The 14,680-nt window shown below is 39.3% G+C and overlaps 1 protein-coding gene across 1 annotated transcript in view; it reads left to right on the forward strand.

Annotated features, from left to right (window-relative positions):
• The window catches only part of pde8a (phosphodiesterase 8A), a 42,420-nt gene extending 29,979 nt beyond the window's left edge, over positions 1-12,441 (forward strand). The window contains exons 12-22 of the mRNA XM_056375804.1: positions 263-340; positions 570-640; positions 1,675-1,839; positions 4,494-4,542; positions 4,729-4,864; positions 4,970-5,168; positions 6,685-6,902; positions 8,008-8,140; positions 9,157-9,321; positions 9,455-9,584; positions 10,279-12,441. Of these exons, the coding sequence (XP_056231779.1) occupies positions 263-340; positions 570-640; positions 1,675-1,839; positions 4,494-4,542; positions 4,729-4,864; positions 4,970-5,168; positions 6,685-6,902; positions 8,008-8,140; positions 9,157-9,321; positions 9,455-9,584; positions 10,279-10,385 (1,451 nt within the window). The 3' untranslated portion in view covers positions 10,386-12,441. The remainder of the gene's footprint in view (positions 1-262; positions 341-569; positions 641-1,674; positions 1,840-4,493; positions 4,543-4,728; positions 4,865-4,969; positions 5,169-6,684; positions 6,903-8,007; positions 8,141-9,156; positions 9,322-9,454; positions 9,585-10,278) is intronic.
• Positions 12,442-14,680: the final 2,239 nt, after the last annotated feature.

Raw genomic sequence — 14,680 nt, forward strand, 5'->3', positions numbered from 1 at the left:
TCCACTTGCTTATTGGGTGTGGAGGATGTTTAATATCACATGAAATTATTATATTTCACTTTGTTGGGTAAGGCACTTACGGTATTCTCTTGCACAAAAGGTGCACTTTTCTTCTCAACTTTGACCAATTATTACAATCAATTACAGGATTACAATCCTCCCGTTAGGGATATTGAGGCTGGAGCCAAAGTCGGCCTTGTCACTAAACTTGAACTGTGTTTGTGCGTGTGTGTGTTAATGTAAGGTGTTTTCTTCTCCCCAGACATCCAATCCAGTAAGCACAAAGACCGGAGGAAAGGCTCTCTGGACGTCAGATCCACAACTTCTCGGGGGAGCGATGGTGAGAGTGAAGGGAGATAGATGATGGAAAATCTGAGCGTTTCTTGTCAGCTTATGAAACCATCCCAGTTGTCTGTTTGCATTAAGTGTTGATTGGACATATGCACACAAACAAACTCATTAGAAAGTGGTTTGGAAAACTGCAGCGTAATTTGTTGTTGAATCTGCGCCTTTCGAACTGTGGGTGAATCAAAGTTCAAGCCGATAAAATGACGATGTCTTGTTTCCAGGGAGCTCACAGCGAAGGCACTCCTCAATGGCCCGCATCCACTCCATGACTATAGAAGCTCCCATCACCAAGGTGGGTTCATCTCCTTCCCCATCATCCCTCCATCATATGATTAGCACTCTGAACGGATGTTCTGTATCTCATGACTGAACTCTTGGGTTGTAAAACTGCCACAACTGCCATGAGCTCTTCTTGTAAAGCTACTAGCTACTGAGTCTGAGGCCACGCATACCATGTCAAGAGGAGATAGGCTGATAAAATGGCAAATTTCATGCACAAGACAGGCAAGCATGTTGGACCAGGATGACCTGCTGTTTCAGTGGTTTATGTAGCCTGCAGCGTGGATGGTCGGAAACAGAGAAAGTCCCCAGGGATGGGTCATATGACACACTGCAGTTCCTCTGCTGTATCATTTGACTGTGTAGTCAGTCCCTGTAGGCGTCATCCTCTCCAGAATAAAGCACTGATAGAACTGCTGGTACTGTTTGTGCTTGTGTGGAAGTGAGTTAGCTAGAACTTGTGCTCTTGCACATGCTTGCTGACCTCGCCATAGGTGTCCATTGTTGGAACTTCCAGAACCTCCAGGTTCACATGCTGGAGCAAAAATGTAGTAATCTTTCTTTAAGTTTTCTGAGCATCGTCCTGCTGGACTTACCCAGTCATGTTTTAACACTTTTTTAATTAATTCAAGTCAAAGAGTCCATTTTACATCTAATGCCTCATTCATTTAAATGAATTGTTATGATATGAGTGAGTATTGATCTTCGAATCTAACCCTTGAAAACAAAGTGAATTAGCAAAATGAAGAGGTGTGACCACATTGCAAATGTTTTAGCCTTTTTGCACAATCAGTAAATACAGTGGAGCTGAATCAGTATTTGAAACACACTTTTATCGTAGAACACATTCAGATTTTAGCTGATTTTACCTTTTATTTCTTCTATGTTATGTGATTAGAACTCACTTTACCCACTTTATCATGGTCCACTAAAAGCCTTACCTTCAGTATATGTGTCCAGTTTGCTTTTATTATCGTTGGTTTTGCAAAAATGCAAATTAATATTATTATTATTATAATTATTACCTTTTATTATTTCATCATCCAGGTAATCAACATCATCAATGCAGCACAGGAAAGCAGCCCCATGCCCGTAGCAGAAGCCTTGGATCGCGTACTGGAGATCCTGAGGACCACTGAGCTCTACTCCCCGCAATTGGGAACCAAGGATGAAGACCCCCACACAAATGACCTCGTGGGGGGGCTGATGACGGTAAGCAGCAGGTCCTTTAGAGCGCAGGGGTCCATCGATAAGTCTGAAACACCCAAACAGCTACAAATGAATCAACTCCCATATGATTAAATGCACACCGTAGTGTTCCACTGTGATAACATCCGCATGAATATCCATTCACTATGAAAGCTCATGACACTGTGTTGAATGAAAGAAACAGAGATGCAGTAGTGTCTGTGTGTGAGACAGAGAGAGAGATTAGCAGACAGCAATGGTGAAGTACAGAAGTAGAAAGAGTGCCAAGTTGGCAGTCTTGGCAACAACCCCAAAGGAAGTGTTAGATTGTCCTTTGTGCTCCTGTAGGCTGGAGAGGAAAGCCCACCCCACCCTCTCTTTCTCCCCCCTCTCCCTCTCTCTCTCTCTCTCTCTCTCTGCACACACTCTGCACACATGCACACAGTCACACTCACATGAACCTCTTCCTCTCGACTCCGCAGGCCTGGAAACATCCTGTTCTTTGGATCAGATGAATAAGCATGGCTTTACTTATACATGTTCACTCTGCACACACAGCAGAGAGGTGTCACACATAGTTCTTCCCCAGAAAGATTTGTTGTGCGCAAGTGTTAACAGCTGATGAAACCAGAAAACCATGAGGTGTTTATTCAGGTTTAAATGATTATATATGTACAATCATATTGGTTCACGAGGTGCCCGGTTGCATTTGTGTTTTCTTAGCCTTGCAATTCCTGTTTGTTATGGTGAGGTGTGCCGGGCCTGAACTCAGAAGACCCAGTTAACGTTAAGAGATGAACTGTCATCTTTCTGGGGAGAAAGTCTTAAAATAGCCAGTGTGTACAGAGGCAGCGCCACCATGAGACAATGCTCGGGTCAAAGATGAGCCAGTCTCTCCTCTTCCTTTTTCACTTGTGAAGTAAACATTTCACTCTGCGACACACACCCATGCGCTCACAAACGCCCAAAATATATATGACTGGGTGATATAGGCCTGCGATTTGCTTAGCTGACAAGTGGCAAAAATTGAGAAAAAAAGTGGAGGCCTTAGTGCTTACAATGTTTTATTTCCATGTTTTTTTTGTCTTTTAACATTTTCATAACATACAGTGGCCTGAGGACACAGTTTTATAGAACATAACAACACATTTTTTAGGTCAGGATGGTTTTATTGTAGCTCCTTGTCACAGTTGGTCTCTGAGAGACACATATAAACAAGATTTCTGTTTCTGATAAACTGTAATGAATCCAGAACTGCTGCAATCTTCGTTGCTAATATAAAACATGAATATGGCACCATCTCTCTGAGGCTGTGCTTTTTGCTCACAATGACAAATGCTAACATGCTGATGGTTAGCAGGTACATAGTTTAACATGTTCACCGGGGTAGTTTAGCGCGCTAACATTCGCTAATTAGCATTAAAACACACAGTACAGCTGAGGCTGATGGAGAATGACATTAGTTTCGCATGTATTTAGAAAAATTGAATTTTTGACCTGATAATAATAATAATAGAAGAAATGTTAAGGTCAGCAAGGTTATTACAGTTCATCCTGTGAGGAACATGGATGTCTGTGCATGATTTAATGGTATGTTAAGACATTTCACTCAAAACTACAAATGTCAGCATCAGAAAAATCATTAAGATTCATCCTCTGGGGACCATGAATGTCTATTAAAAAATAATTCATGGCAATCCATCCGATAGGTGTTGAAATATAAGTCTGGAAAGCTGTGGCTGAAAACAATTAGCTCCATCTTTACTTTCCCAGTTCTTAATGTGCAGTCTGTCATACACAGCTGATACAGTTCACAGTCCCAGAAGAGCTGGATCTTTATTTGAACCAATGAAAAGCTGTTTTTGGTAATTAAGGTGATGAAGTGTTACCCTATTGATAAGCCCCATTTGCTTTCCCAGCATGCAACAATGCCCAGAGGAAGACAAATGTCATAATAGATTATCTTACATATGTACATAAATTATGCCAGTGTCATTTCTGACACAGCTATTACAGTTCATAAATATGGTAATCATTTTTAAACTGTATATTGGTTTCATTAATAAGCTCAGTTTGGCTGCATCCCCCGTCTACTCCCTCTGTTTGCGAAACGAGGTGTCAACACGACAAAGCCTCCAGAATATTGTGTCATAGCACAGAAGAAAAAAACACTCATAAAAGTGTTAATATGGAAAATCTGTAAAATCCATGTCTTTTGTTTCTTGTTATTTATTCTGTTGTCATTTGTTACAATCACTCCTCTGTCAAATTGCATTTCCTTCTGCAGTTTTGTCAAAATGCACTGAGGCATTTAGACCCTTCCAAAATCCAACTCTTCTTACTTTTTTTAATCCGTATGACGTATGATAAACAATAATATGTCATATTCATTTATAATAATTTTAGGGCCCCAGAAATGTTTAAATCAAACTAAAGTGATGGGGTGTTCAAAAAGTGATAATGCTTTCTAATTTACTTTTCTGATGGAAATCTGAGTTTGTTAGTAGATTTAAGGGCCTTAAAGTTTTCTTTTTGACAAAAGTGATTCTGGTGCTCTTAACACTGAGCTGAACTCCTTAATTGGCTGTTTCAGAAAGAATGAATGATGAAGTGATGAACTGTATTGTAACTTGCTGCCTCAGTCTCTGATTCTCTCTTTCTTTTCTTCATGTTCACAGGATGGTTTACGCAGATTGTCAGGAAATGAATACATATTTTCCACAAAACGTAAGTTTACAATGAAGCACAGGATGATATGAGGTGCTATGCTATGTTTTACAGTTATGTTTATTTTTACTACTAAAATCATTGTTTTTACTTCTTGTAGTTCATCCATAGGTTGTGAACAACAATTTTCTCACCTCTCCCTCTTTATCTGAATGCCTCCTCTCTCGTCTCCTCCTTTGCTCACAGAGCCTCACCACATCCCCAGTCACCTGACAACTCCTCTGTCGTTAAACGACATCCCCCCTCGTATCGCCCAGACCATGGAGAATGAGGACTCTTGGGACTTTGACATCTTCAACTTGGAGGCTGCAACCATAAAACGGTGAGGCAACAACACGGTTAAGGGTTACCAGAGGGACTGTGTCTAATTTCTTTTGTGTGTGGAAGCAGAGCTTGGTATGAGCGTTTATGCTGAATCCTCCCGCAGGCCTTTGACCTACTTGGGCATGAAGATCTTCTCCCGCTTTGGGGTCTGCGAGTTCCTAAACTGCCCTGAGGCAACTTTGCGCTCCTGGCTACAAGTGATTGAAGCTAACTACCACTCCAGTAACTCCTACCACAACTCCAGTCATGCAGCTGATGTCCTGCACGCAACAGCATATTTTCTCTGCAAGGAGAGGGTCAAGGTAAATTATCAATAGTTGATAATGAAGCATGCTGTTTTAAAAATGGATGGCACACTTGCTTAGGCATAACATACATTAGACTAAAGGGTGTGGTTTGTTGATTAGTCGATGGAGACAACACAAGCAATTTGAAGATGTCACCTTGGGTTTCTGGCTATTTTTCATTTATTGTTGCCGCATTATTAGATTATTATTATTATTATTATTATTAGATTGGTTTTTCACTTTTCTGTTATGTGTGTGTATACATAATGAAATACAGTGGGGTTCAAAGAGACCACTTTCAAGTTCAAGGGAATGGGACTTGAAGCCCATTGCATATGAATAAAGTGGCAGTGGATGCTCAGTTTTTACAGTGTGATCTGTTTGCTACCTATCCCACTGATTCTTTGTGATTTTTCTCTGTTTTGGTCCATATCCTGAACAAATTCTCTCTCCTTTTACAAGCCTTTTTGTTTTATCCTTGCATAGAGTTTGGAAGTCACTTTCTCCACAGAGCACTGTTTTCAAATGTAATGTGAAAGTACATTAGTAGATATGAAAGTCTCCTTAAAGTCAACATATTGACTGACTTAAAGCATTAGCATGTTTTAGCTGTGACCATCCTTTTATTTTGAAATGTTCACCACTGCTTTGGTTGCGGGGCCCAAACACCTATAGTATCTAGAAGTTGGGAATTTCTACTATTAAGCACGGCTCTCTGATCAGTCTTGACTGTCAGCTGTCTCGTCTGAGCCTCCATTATCCAGAGTCGTGGTTTTGCCCAAGTGTGTCAGTGGCTCAGGAACCGGTTGAGGGCATGCACTGGCTAAGCTGATTACCAAACTGTCTATTTCTGATCTCAGTGGAGGGATCTTTCATTGGCTTAGCCAGTGAACTGTGAAGTTACATCACCCAAGGTTAATGAATCCCTGGAACTCCCCAGAAAGCAGACAACTGTAAATTCATTTGAAAATTAGGAATTATTTTTGATGATCTGTGGCTTCTTTATTTATACTTTTAAATTTTTTGCACCCTTGTGACACATGATGAAAAACTACCCAGCGGGCAACAAATGACCTCAGTTCCAAAAATTACAAATAGTTGAATGCAGCTATTTTCTCTGTGTGTTCATTTTTGTTATCAATTACTTCTGCCAATATTAAAGTCAGTATTTTGAAACTATAGCTTCAAAAGTATCTTCAAAATTAGATTAAGAAAATCTTCAATAATCTACACATTCAGCAAAATGAAAGTTTTAGTTTTTGCTTCATTTCAACTGTATAATGCTAACATACAGTATATTAGGTGACATTCGTAATGCACACATTTTACTATCAGCCAGTCGAATGTGTTTTGTATTTTGGGAAAGCTTGTAAATGCAGCTAAGTTAAGGTGAACATTACATTTTCTTTTCCTGTTAATAAATCTGTCTTTCAACTCAACACATATCACAGTTGAGTTGATAGTGGATAGTTTAGACAGGGTAGTAGAAAGTTATCCAGATTCATATTTCCACTGTCATTTGCACCAACAGCAAAGTTTGGATCCCATTGACGAGGTGGCCGCCCTGATCGCCGCTACTGTGCATGATGTGGACCACCCAGGCCGCACCAACAGCTTCCTGTGCAACGCAGGAAGCGAGCTGGCCATCCTCTACAATGACACAGCTGTGCTAGAGAGTCACCACGCAGCACTGGCCTTCCAGATCACCACACGAGACGATAAGTGCAACATCTTCAAGAACATTGAAAGGTAAGAGATTCTTTACATAACCAATAGGTCACGCCCCCCAAAAATGAAAGATATCCTCATGTGTTATCTGCCCCGACTGTTGATAGATCGACTGAACATCACACAATCACCAAACACAAAATGTAGTCAAATTTAGCCATTGTTAAGTGGATACAGCTTCAGTATGTCGCTACAAATCTGAAACAAACATAAAATGTGTTTCACATTTGTACAAAGATCTTGACTAGTATAATCAAACTAATGTGCTCAAAACACAAATATTTACCTCAGTGTTTCCAAATAACTAAGATAACAGTTTCGACTGACACAATGTCGAGAAGATAATTAGTATATTTTCATTTGGCACCAAACCGCTCCTGTAATTTATTCCAAGTGCATTTGCTGACTTTGGTGATTATGTGTGATTTGATTGTGTAATTGTACTAGGGCTGCAACTAATAGTTATTTTTATTATAAATTGATAAAAATAGTGAAAAATGCCTGTTATTAATGTGATTTTCTAAAGCCCAAGATGACCTGTCTTTTTATATATTTAATTTACTGTCACAGGTGACAGAAAAAAATCTTACATTTGAGAAGCTGCAACCAGCTAAAACAATTATTCATTTATCAAAGTAGTTGGTGTTCAAATGTTTTGTGTTACATATAATTAGTGATCGACAGAATGTTTGTATGTATCAACATGTAAATAAAAATCATATTTAAATGTATAAATGTATTTAAATCCTTTATTAAAATTAGTTTGTGATACAGAAGTAGCATCACCTGAAGTAGCACAGGGGATAAGCTAAGTCTGTATATGTGCCGCTGAAAACAATACTGTGTGTGTGTGTGTGTGTGTTGACAGTGGCGGGTAGTAATGTGATTTGAGTCCCAAAGCAGAATAGCTCACATGTGCTGGTCCCCTCAGAGGGGGAAGGTGAACAAAGCATCCATTCATCGCCACTGTCATTGCAGTCAGAAGAGGAAAACTGTTCACACGGGTTTCTGTGCTATTTACCACACTGGCATCTCACTCTCTCTGTTCTCTCTCTTTCTCATCTCTCCTGCACTTCACCTCCTTCTCCCATCTGGTTTCTCTCTCTCTCTCTCTCTCTCTGTGTAGGAATGAGTATCGAACACTACGACAGGCCATCATTGATATGGTGCTTGCCACTGAGATGACTAAACACTTTGAACATGTCAACAAATTTGTCAACAGCATCAACAAGCCACTGGCTGCTTTGGAGGAGAATGGGGTGAGATTAAAAATGAAATCATGCTGAAACACTCTTAAATGTTTTTTTTTGTCGGGTTTTTTTCATACCTGTGTAGAAATAGTATTTCTAATTTTAGCAATTTTTTTTCCTAAATAGATCAGTGTCCTGTCAGAGCAGGAAGGACACACGGGAGCTTTCAGACTTTATATAAACACAACTATTGTAATCTTATTCTGTCACATGCTGTCACCGAATCGTACGTAGTCCAACAGTATTCAAGCAACAATAGTCGAAGAGCTTGAGAGATGATGAGACTAGTTCAGGGGACTTGTGGCCTGTTGGTGCCTGGGCACAGAAATCTTTGTGGGGAGAGAATTTTACAACTTGGTAACATCTTTCTCGTCTCTGTGTGGAATGCTCAACACAGACATTTAAAAGTTCTCTTGCCTTTTAAAGGCAGGAATCATCCAAACAAACGATCTGACGACTGATTTTCCCATAAATTCTTATATTGAATACAATCAGTTTCAAAATCAGTCAGTTTAGACACATGATGCATTTAAGTGCTTTGTCTAAATTGTTACAGAGGTGAAGTTTAGTTGATAAAAGAAGTTCTAAATGCTTCCAGAAAAGGTCTTTGTGTCAAATATGCTGTCATTTAATTGCAGAGTTAACTTTGACACTTGAAGGTTTGGAATAAAACAGAGACCTCACTCATCTTGGCACAGAAAAATAGACCTTCTGTACTTCTGCTTAACATAATTCAATCTTGAAACATGCTGTAGCCTGCAAATCATGTGACTGCATGACGCATGCTGTAGTCTTTTACATGTAAGTGCAATGAATACAGACTCTCCTTCTCCATGAAGAAAACTAAAACCTTTAAACGTCGCCTGTGGAATACTTTATCCTCCCAGTTTGGTTTATGCTCAGACACAGTCGGTTATTTTTAAAGTTGTTCAGCTGATGTGTGTGATAAGGAGCTGTTTATTGCCACTAATAAGGCTGCTTTGTTTTTTGGTTTCTTTTGTTATGTTTTTTTGTTTTTTTTTTAGGGAAACAATGATGAGGAATCTGTCAAAGGAATTCTGACGTCCCCTGAGAATCGCATCCTTGTCAAGCGAATGCTGATTAAGTGTGCAGATATATCCAATCCATGCAGGCCTCAGGAGCTCTGTATAGAATGGGCCGGACGCATCTCGGAAGAGTATTTTGCACAGGTAATGAGACAAAATAATATGGTGTTGATGGTGTGGGGAGAGGGATACGGCAGCTGCACTGTTTTTTTTTTTTTGTTGTAATTTATGTATTCACTGTGCATGATGATCACTTGTGCTTTCATCTCTGGTACAGACGGACGAGGAGAAGAGACAAGGTCTACCAGTGGTTATGCCTGTGTTCGACAGAAACACATGTAGCATCCCAAAGTCCCAGATTTCCTTCATAGACTACTTCATTACGGACATGTTTGATGCATGGGATGGTAAGAGTGCACAGCATGATGGAAACAGTAGAGATACATACACGGCCATACATCTGCATACTGGTAGCATAGACAAACACAATTCAAATGCACAAATAACACACACTGTGGATAATTACTTCTTCAATAGAAAGACACAATTAGTGCCATGTAAAATGTCTGTTTACAAATCTTCAAAAGTAATGAGAAACGTCCTTTACATTATTTAATACACCTGTCAAAGCAACTAAATGAAAGTATTGTCGTTTAAAAACATACTTTTATACCTACATGTACACAGTCTTGGGGAAACGCTGATTCGCTGCAGATACTGACCTTATAAAGCCGATCGGGTATTGGCTGGGACGTGACCAAGCCACATTAGATACAGTTTCTTTGTCAATGTCATTATGAAATTAATTGTTTCCACTATCAGTCATATTCATTAGGTCACAGTATGCCACCAACTCAGTGTTCAGTGCCACAGCAATCCCTGACCTCATCTTACCTTACATAAAAATGAATCCAATGACTTACACACAGTGAGGTATACATATACATATTTTAAATTTGGGAAAAAGAAAACACTGACAGTACTGGGAATCGGTACTTAGTATCAGCAGCGTTATAAGAATGAGTACCGAGAGAGAAAAAGCTGGATTGGTGTTTTTTACAAAAAAACCTGTCAAATCAACTTCTTTTATCTTCTCTTCAGCTTTTGCAGACCTCCCCAATCTTATGCAGCACTTGGACAACAACTTCAAGTACTGGAAAGGCCTGGATGAGAGGAAGCTGCACAGCCTGCGACCGCCTCCAGAGTAGGTGCTGCAGTGTTCGGCCCCGGGACTCTTCAGTCCGGGGCAGCCGTCCTCTCTCCTGCTGGGGCGTCTCTCTCCCTGCCAGCCCAGCCAGCCAAAAGGGCCTCCTCGCCTTCACTCTCCTGCTTCTGTAGCACGCCAAGCGTCCACACGTCCGTCGATACAGAAACCACAGAAGGACTTCCTGACGGGCAGTTGCAGCAGTAACATTGTTGGCTTTACAGCCCTGTCAGATGAGAACTGTGACAAACAGACACGGACACAAACGGTATCCTTATGAACTTCTTGTGCCTCTCAGGCATTCGCAGTGTAGCTGGTCGAGTGACATAACTGAGAGAGGAATCCTTACAGGCCTCCTGGCAAAGCATCCGTCCCCTAATTACCACGTGGGCTCTCCTGTTTGCCTGTGAAGTTGAGTAAAAACTGCTTGTTTATAGAAGGAGCGAGCAACACTGGAGGGGTGGATGGAAGTATGGTCTGGATATGAAGGTGTCCAATCCTCGTCAGGCCATATCACCTTTGACCTCCATCCCTGTGCTCAGAGCAAGGCAGGACTGCTCCTTCTGCCCCTGGAGGCCACACCATGAAAGAACACTCCACTGCTTTTTTTTTTTTTTTTTGTGGCAATATTTTCATGAACACATCTAAGTTGACACGTAGCTGTCATAAAAGACATGTGGGGGGTGGGGATGCTTTCTTTTCGGGTCAGGGAGTGGATCTTCACTTTAGGCCACTGCTGAGAGACAAAAACCTCAACATCATGATCATAGGTATCTAATTACAGATGATTTGGTATGTTAATTTTTCTTAGATGTTCCATATTTTCTATATCAAAATTCATACATGAATTAGTTGATAAATAAATAAGAACAAAAATGAATTTAAAAAGAGAGAGAGAAAAGCCAAAGCTGATGAAGACAAATACTACTATAACTCTCAAAAATTTACAATTATTATTCATATGAAGCATTACCATATTAAACATTTTTATTTTCTTATCAAAAGTACAGTACCAGTTTGAATGAACACTTTTGTATTGCACTGTAAACAATATTAGAAATGTCTACGTCTCAGTGATTTGTCCAGGGATGGGATGTTGCATTGGAGAATAAGCTGTTATTGTTGATCATCAGGAGTTTGCGTGTATGTGTGAGTGTGTGTGTGTGTGTGTGTGTGTGTGTGTGTGTGTATGTGTGAGCGTGTGTGTGCGCGTACGCATGTGTGGGTGTGTTTGGGTTGTAGGTGCGGGTGTGTGGGTGTATTCATTGTTGCAACAATCCCTTACTCTTGGTTTAATGCTGTAAACCGCTTGACATTTGACAACAGCAGAAATATGTGAAAACATTTTGGACTTGAAAATTTTTTCTCCCAGAAATTTTTGTATCTGGTTTATCCTACTGAAAAGACTGCCTTATTTTATACAATATTTATACAGTACATCCCACTGTGCAACTGCAACGGACATCTGGAGTTTTTATTATAACATAGTCAGAAGGTTATGTTCAAGTAAATCTCAATATTTTTATAGACAATGAATTTTACACTGGATTTGCAGCAAATGAGATCAGCCATTCTAGCTATCTGAATACCTGTGAATTGGATGGTGACACACAGCATGTATACAGAGAACTAAATGGTTAAGAAGGATGTGGATCGCAGAGTTGTCTATCACTGTCTTTAAGCAGTCTCCTAGAGGCCAGCTTGCATTGATTTTTGATCAAACATCATTCTATTTTGGCCACTTGTCCAACATCCTTATGCACAGACCCAGGGAACAGCTTTTTGTTCAAGGTTGGTTTCAGATTAGGATACTAATATATGTTAAAGATTGTTGCTTATTACGAATATTTCCTCTTTAAACAGTATATAAATGCCATAACAGCTAAGCAAATGATGGTTAATAAGATGTATTGACCGTGGTTATCTTTGTTTCTCTCTTATGACAGAATTGTACACTCAATCAGGGGATTTGTTTGTTCCTTCTGATTCACATCTTGGTCTGAAGGCACGGAAAAAAAATAGAAATTATTCAATGAAAAATAAAATAATGTCAATTATGAGTTTGCAGACTGTTTCCTGCAATAATTCAATGTCTGTCCTCTTACTCATGTCATCTTTCTCATTCATTCTCTAATGGCTTTATCACAGTATGTCTAATGAATATATTGAATTTTTGCACTGAGTCGCTGTAGCTGTTTAACTGCCTCTTTAAGTTTCTTGTTTTACTTTGAACTATCTTACTTTTAGAGAGAGGACTGACCTAGTTTAAATCAAAGGTTTTCAGTTTTTTGAATGGAGGCAAGAGATGCATCTCAAACTGCATGTTGGCTAGCCGACACCCAGGCTTGGACGTCTACTCTACCTACTATAAGAAGGACATAAAAAAACAAAATGAAACTCATTGTTTATATAACTGAGATGGCACATGGAGCAAATCTGCATTTCTTCTTCCAAACTGGGATACTCTCCAATTTCAACAATGAGTGGTAGAATACCAGATAATGCTAAACTGAAGTAGGAACACCCTTACTCTTCTGCCGGTCACTCCACATTTATCATTTTTGTAAAATATTCAAAAGTATTTAACAGACTGCATGAACAAACAAACCATTATAAATGAGAGTTACATAAAATGATTCATATTTTCACAGCTGATATGCCAGTTTGATCTGCACAGAAAACTACTTGGGTGGGGGGTTTTGGTTTAAGAAGATGTATTTACTGCCTTATGTCCTGCCATGATCTCCATGCCATCAAGAATGCTAACAGAAGTTTTTAAAAGAGAATCCGTTTTACCTTTTTAATATGCTTTCTATATGCCATCTATGGTCTAAGTATGAAGTTTCTGCTATTTATGGTTCTTGAGTTATCATGTTCTTGAGAAAAGTTAAGTAAATTAGGTCATTAATTAGCAAAATGGTTCATACCAACATGTTTGCCTTTGTCTACTACATATTGGGTTTCAGTTTGAACTTGAACTTGTTAGCGTAAAGTGTTAAGGACTTGCAGCAACTTCTGGGAAATCTGTGTTCCCTCATTAATATCCAACTTTATGCAGCAGGACACTCCAAAATCCAATAAAATCATCTACTCCATATCAGGTACAGTCCATGAGGTCTATATGTGTCTACAGAGTGACAGATGCCAGCATGACATCATAATGCAACGCATACCGTGTACTATGGTGGCAGGACATTAAAAAACTACTTGGCTGAAGTTAGGAAATGATTGTGGTCATGGTTTAAAAGAAGACAATGCTGGCTGTTGGTAGGAAATGGGAAATAAACAATGGTTCCTGATCTTTAAATCATTTTACACAACCTCCGCCCTTCGAGAGAGGTGGTGTTGTATTGTTGTGTATTTTGCACTGTTTAACATTATTTGCCAATGCAGAAAATCAAGAAGTGAAAGAAAAGGCTGTGTTTTTTTTCTTTTTTATGCAGCCCTAAATAGGCTGTTTGAATTCTGCCTTAAGGTGATGTCACACTGGCTTCGCATTCAATGAAATTACTCACACTCAGCCATGAAAAACACACAGTACAGTGTAATGATTGATGTACGTAGTAAATAAATACTTAGCAGAAGGATTACAAACAACACAGTTTGTAATTTGCTAGTCTAAGGTTGTACTAAACATGGTGATGCAAAATGCTAGAATAATATTTTTTTTGTATTTATAAACACAGCACAAGTAGACTATTTTTGGCTGCATGGTCAGAGTTCCAATTTTCTAATATTTCAAATTGTAAGATAAAGGTCAGTGGACTGTGAAAAAGACTCAAGGACTTTGTTGTACTATCCATGACAAAATTTAATTATTTTTTTAATTACTCTCTACTCTTTTTCCATTTGTTTTTTTTTTTTTTCAGATGTTTTTGACGTTATTCATATTTTGATTGATATACATCTCCCTCCTATCTTTGACAAACAACTATAAACACTTGACATTGTCTTGCGAACTAGTTCTGAGAGATCAAAAATTGCTCTGACTACCTTAAATGGGGGCCCAGCCGCTACTAATTACCCCAGACCTCCCAAGCAGGTTAATCCAGCCATGGTCATGAACACACAATGAGGGTCTTAACTCTTTGGATTTTCCTTCTTTTAATCACACATTTTAAATCCACTGGCTGAAAGTCCGTCCTGAGACAGTTTAACTCCTATGCTTTCCAAACTAGGTGACCTATATTCTTTAATGATCTACAATTAAAATATATAGTTAAACCGAGTATTACGTAACAAGAAAACAGCCCAGCTTCCGGTGAGTCAGACTTTGCGACAAGTCGTCAGAAGAAATCG

Source organism: Seriola aureovittata, chromosome 1 (genome assembly GCF_021018895.1).
Source record: "Seriola aureovittata isolate HTS-2021-v1 ecotype China chromosome 1, ASM2101889v1, whole genome shotgun sequence".
NCBI classification, from domain to species: Eukaryota; Metazoa; Chordata; class Actinopteri; order Carangiformes; family Carangidae; genus Seriola; species Seriola aureovittata.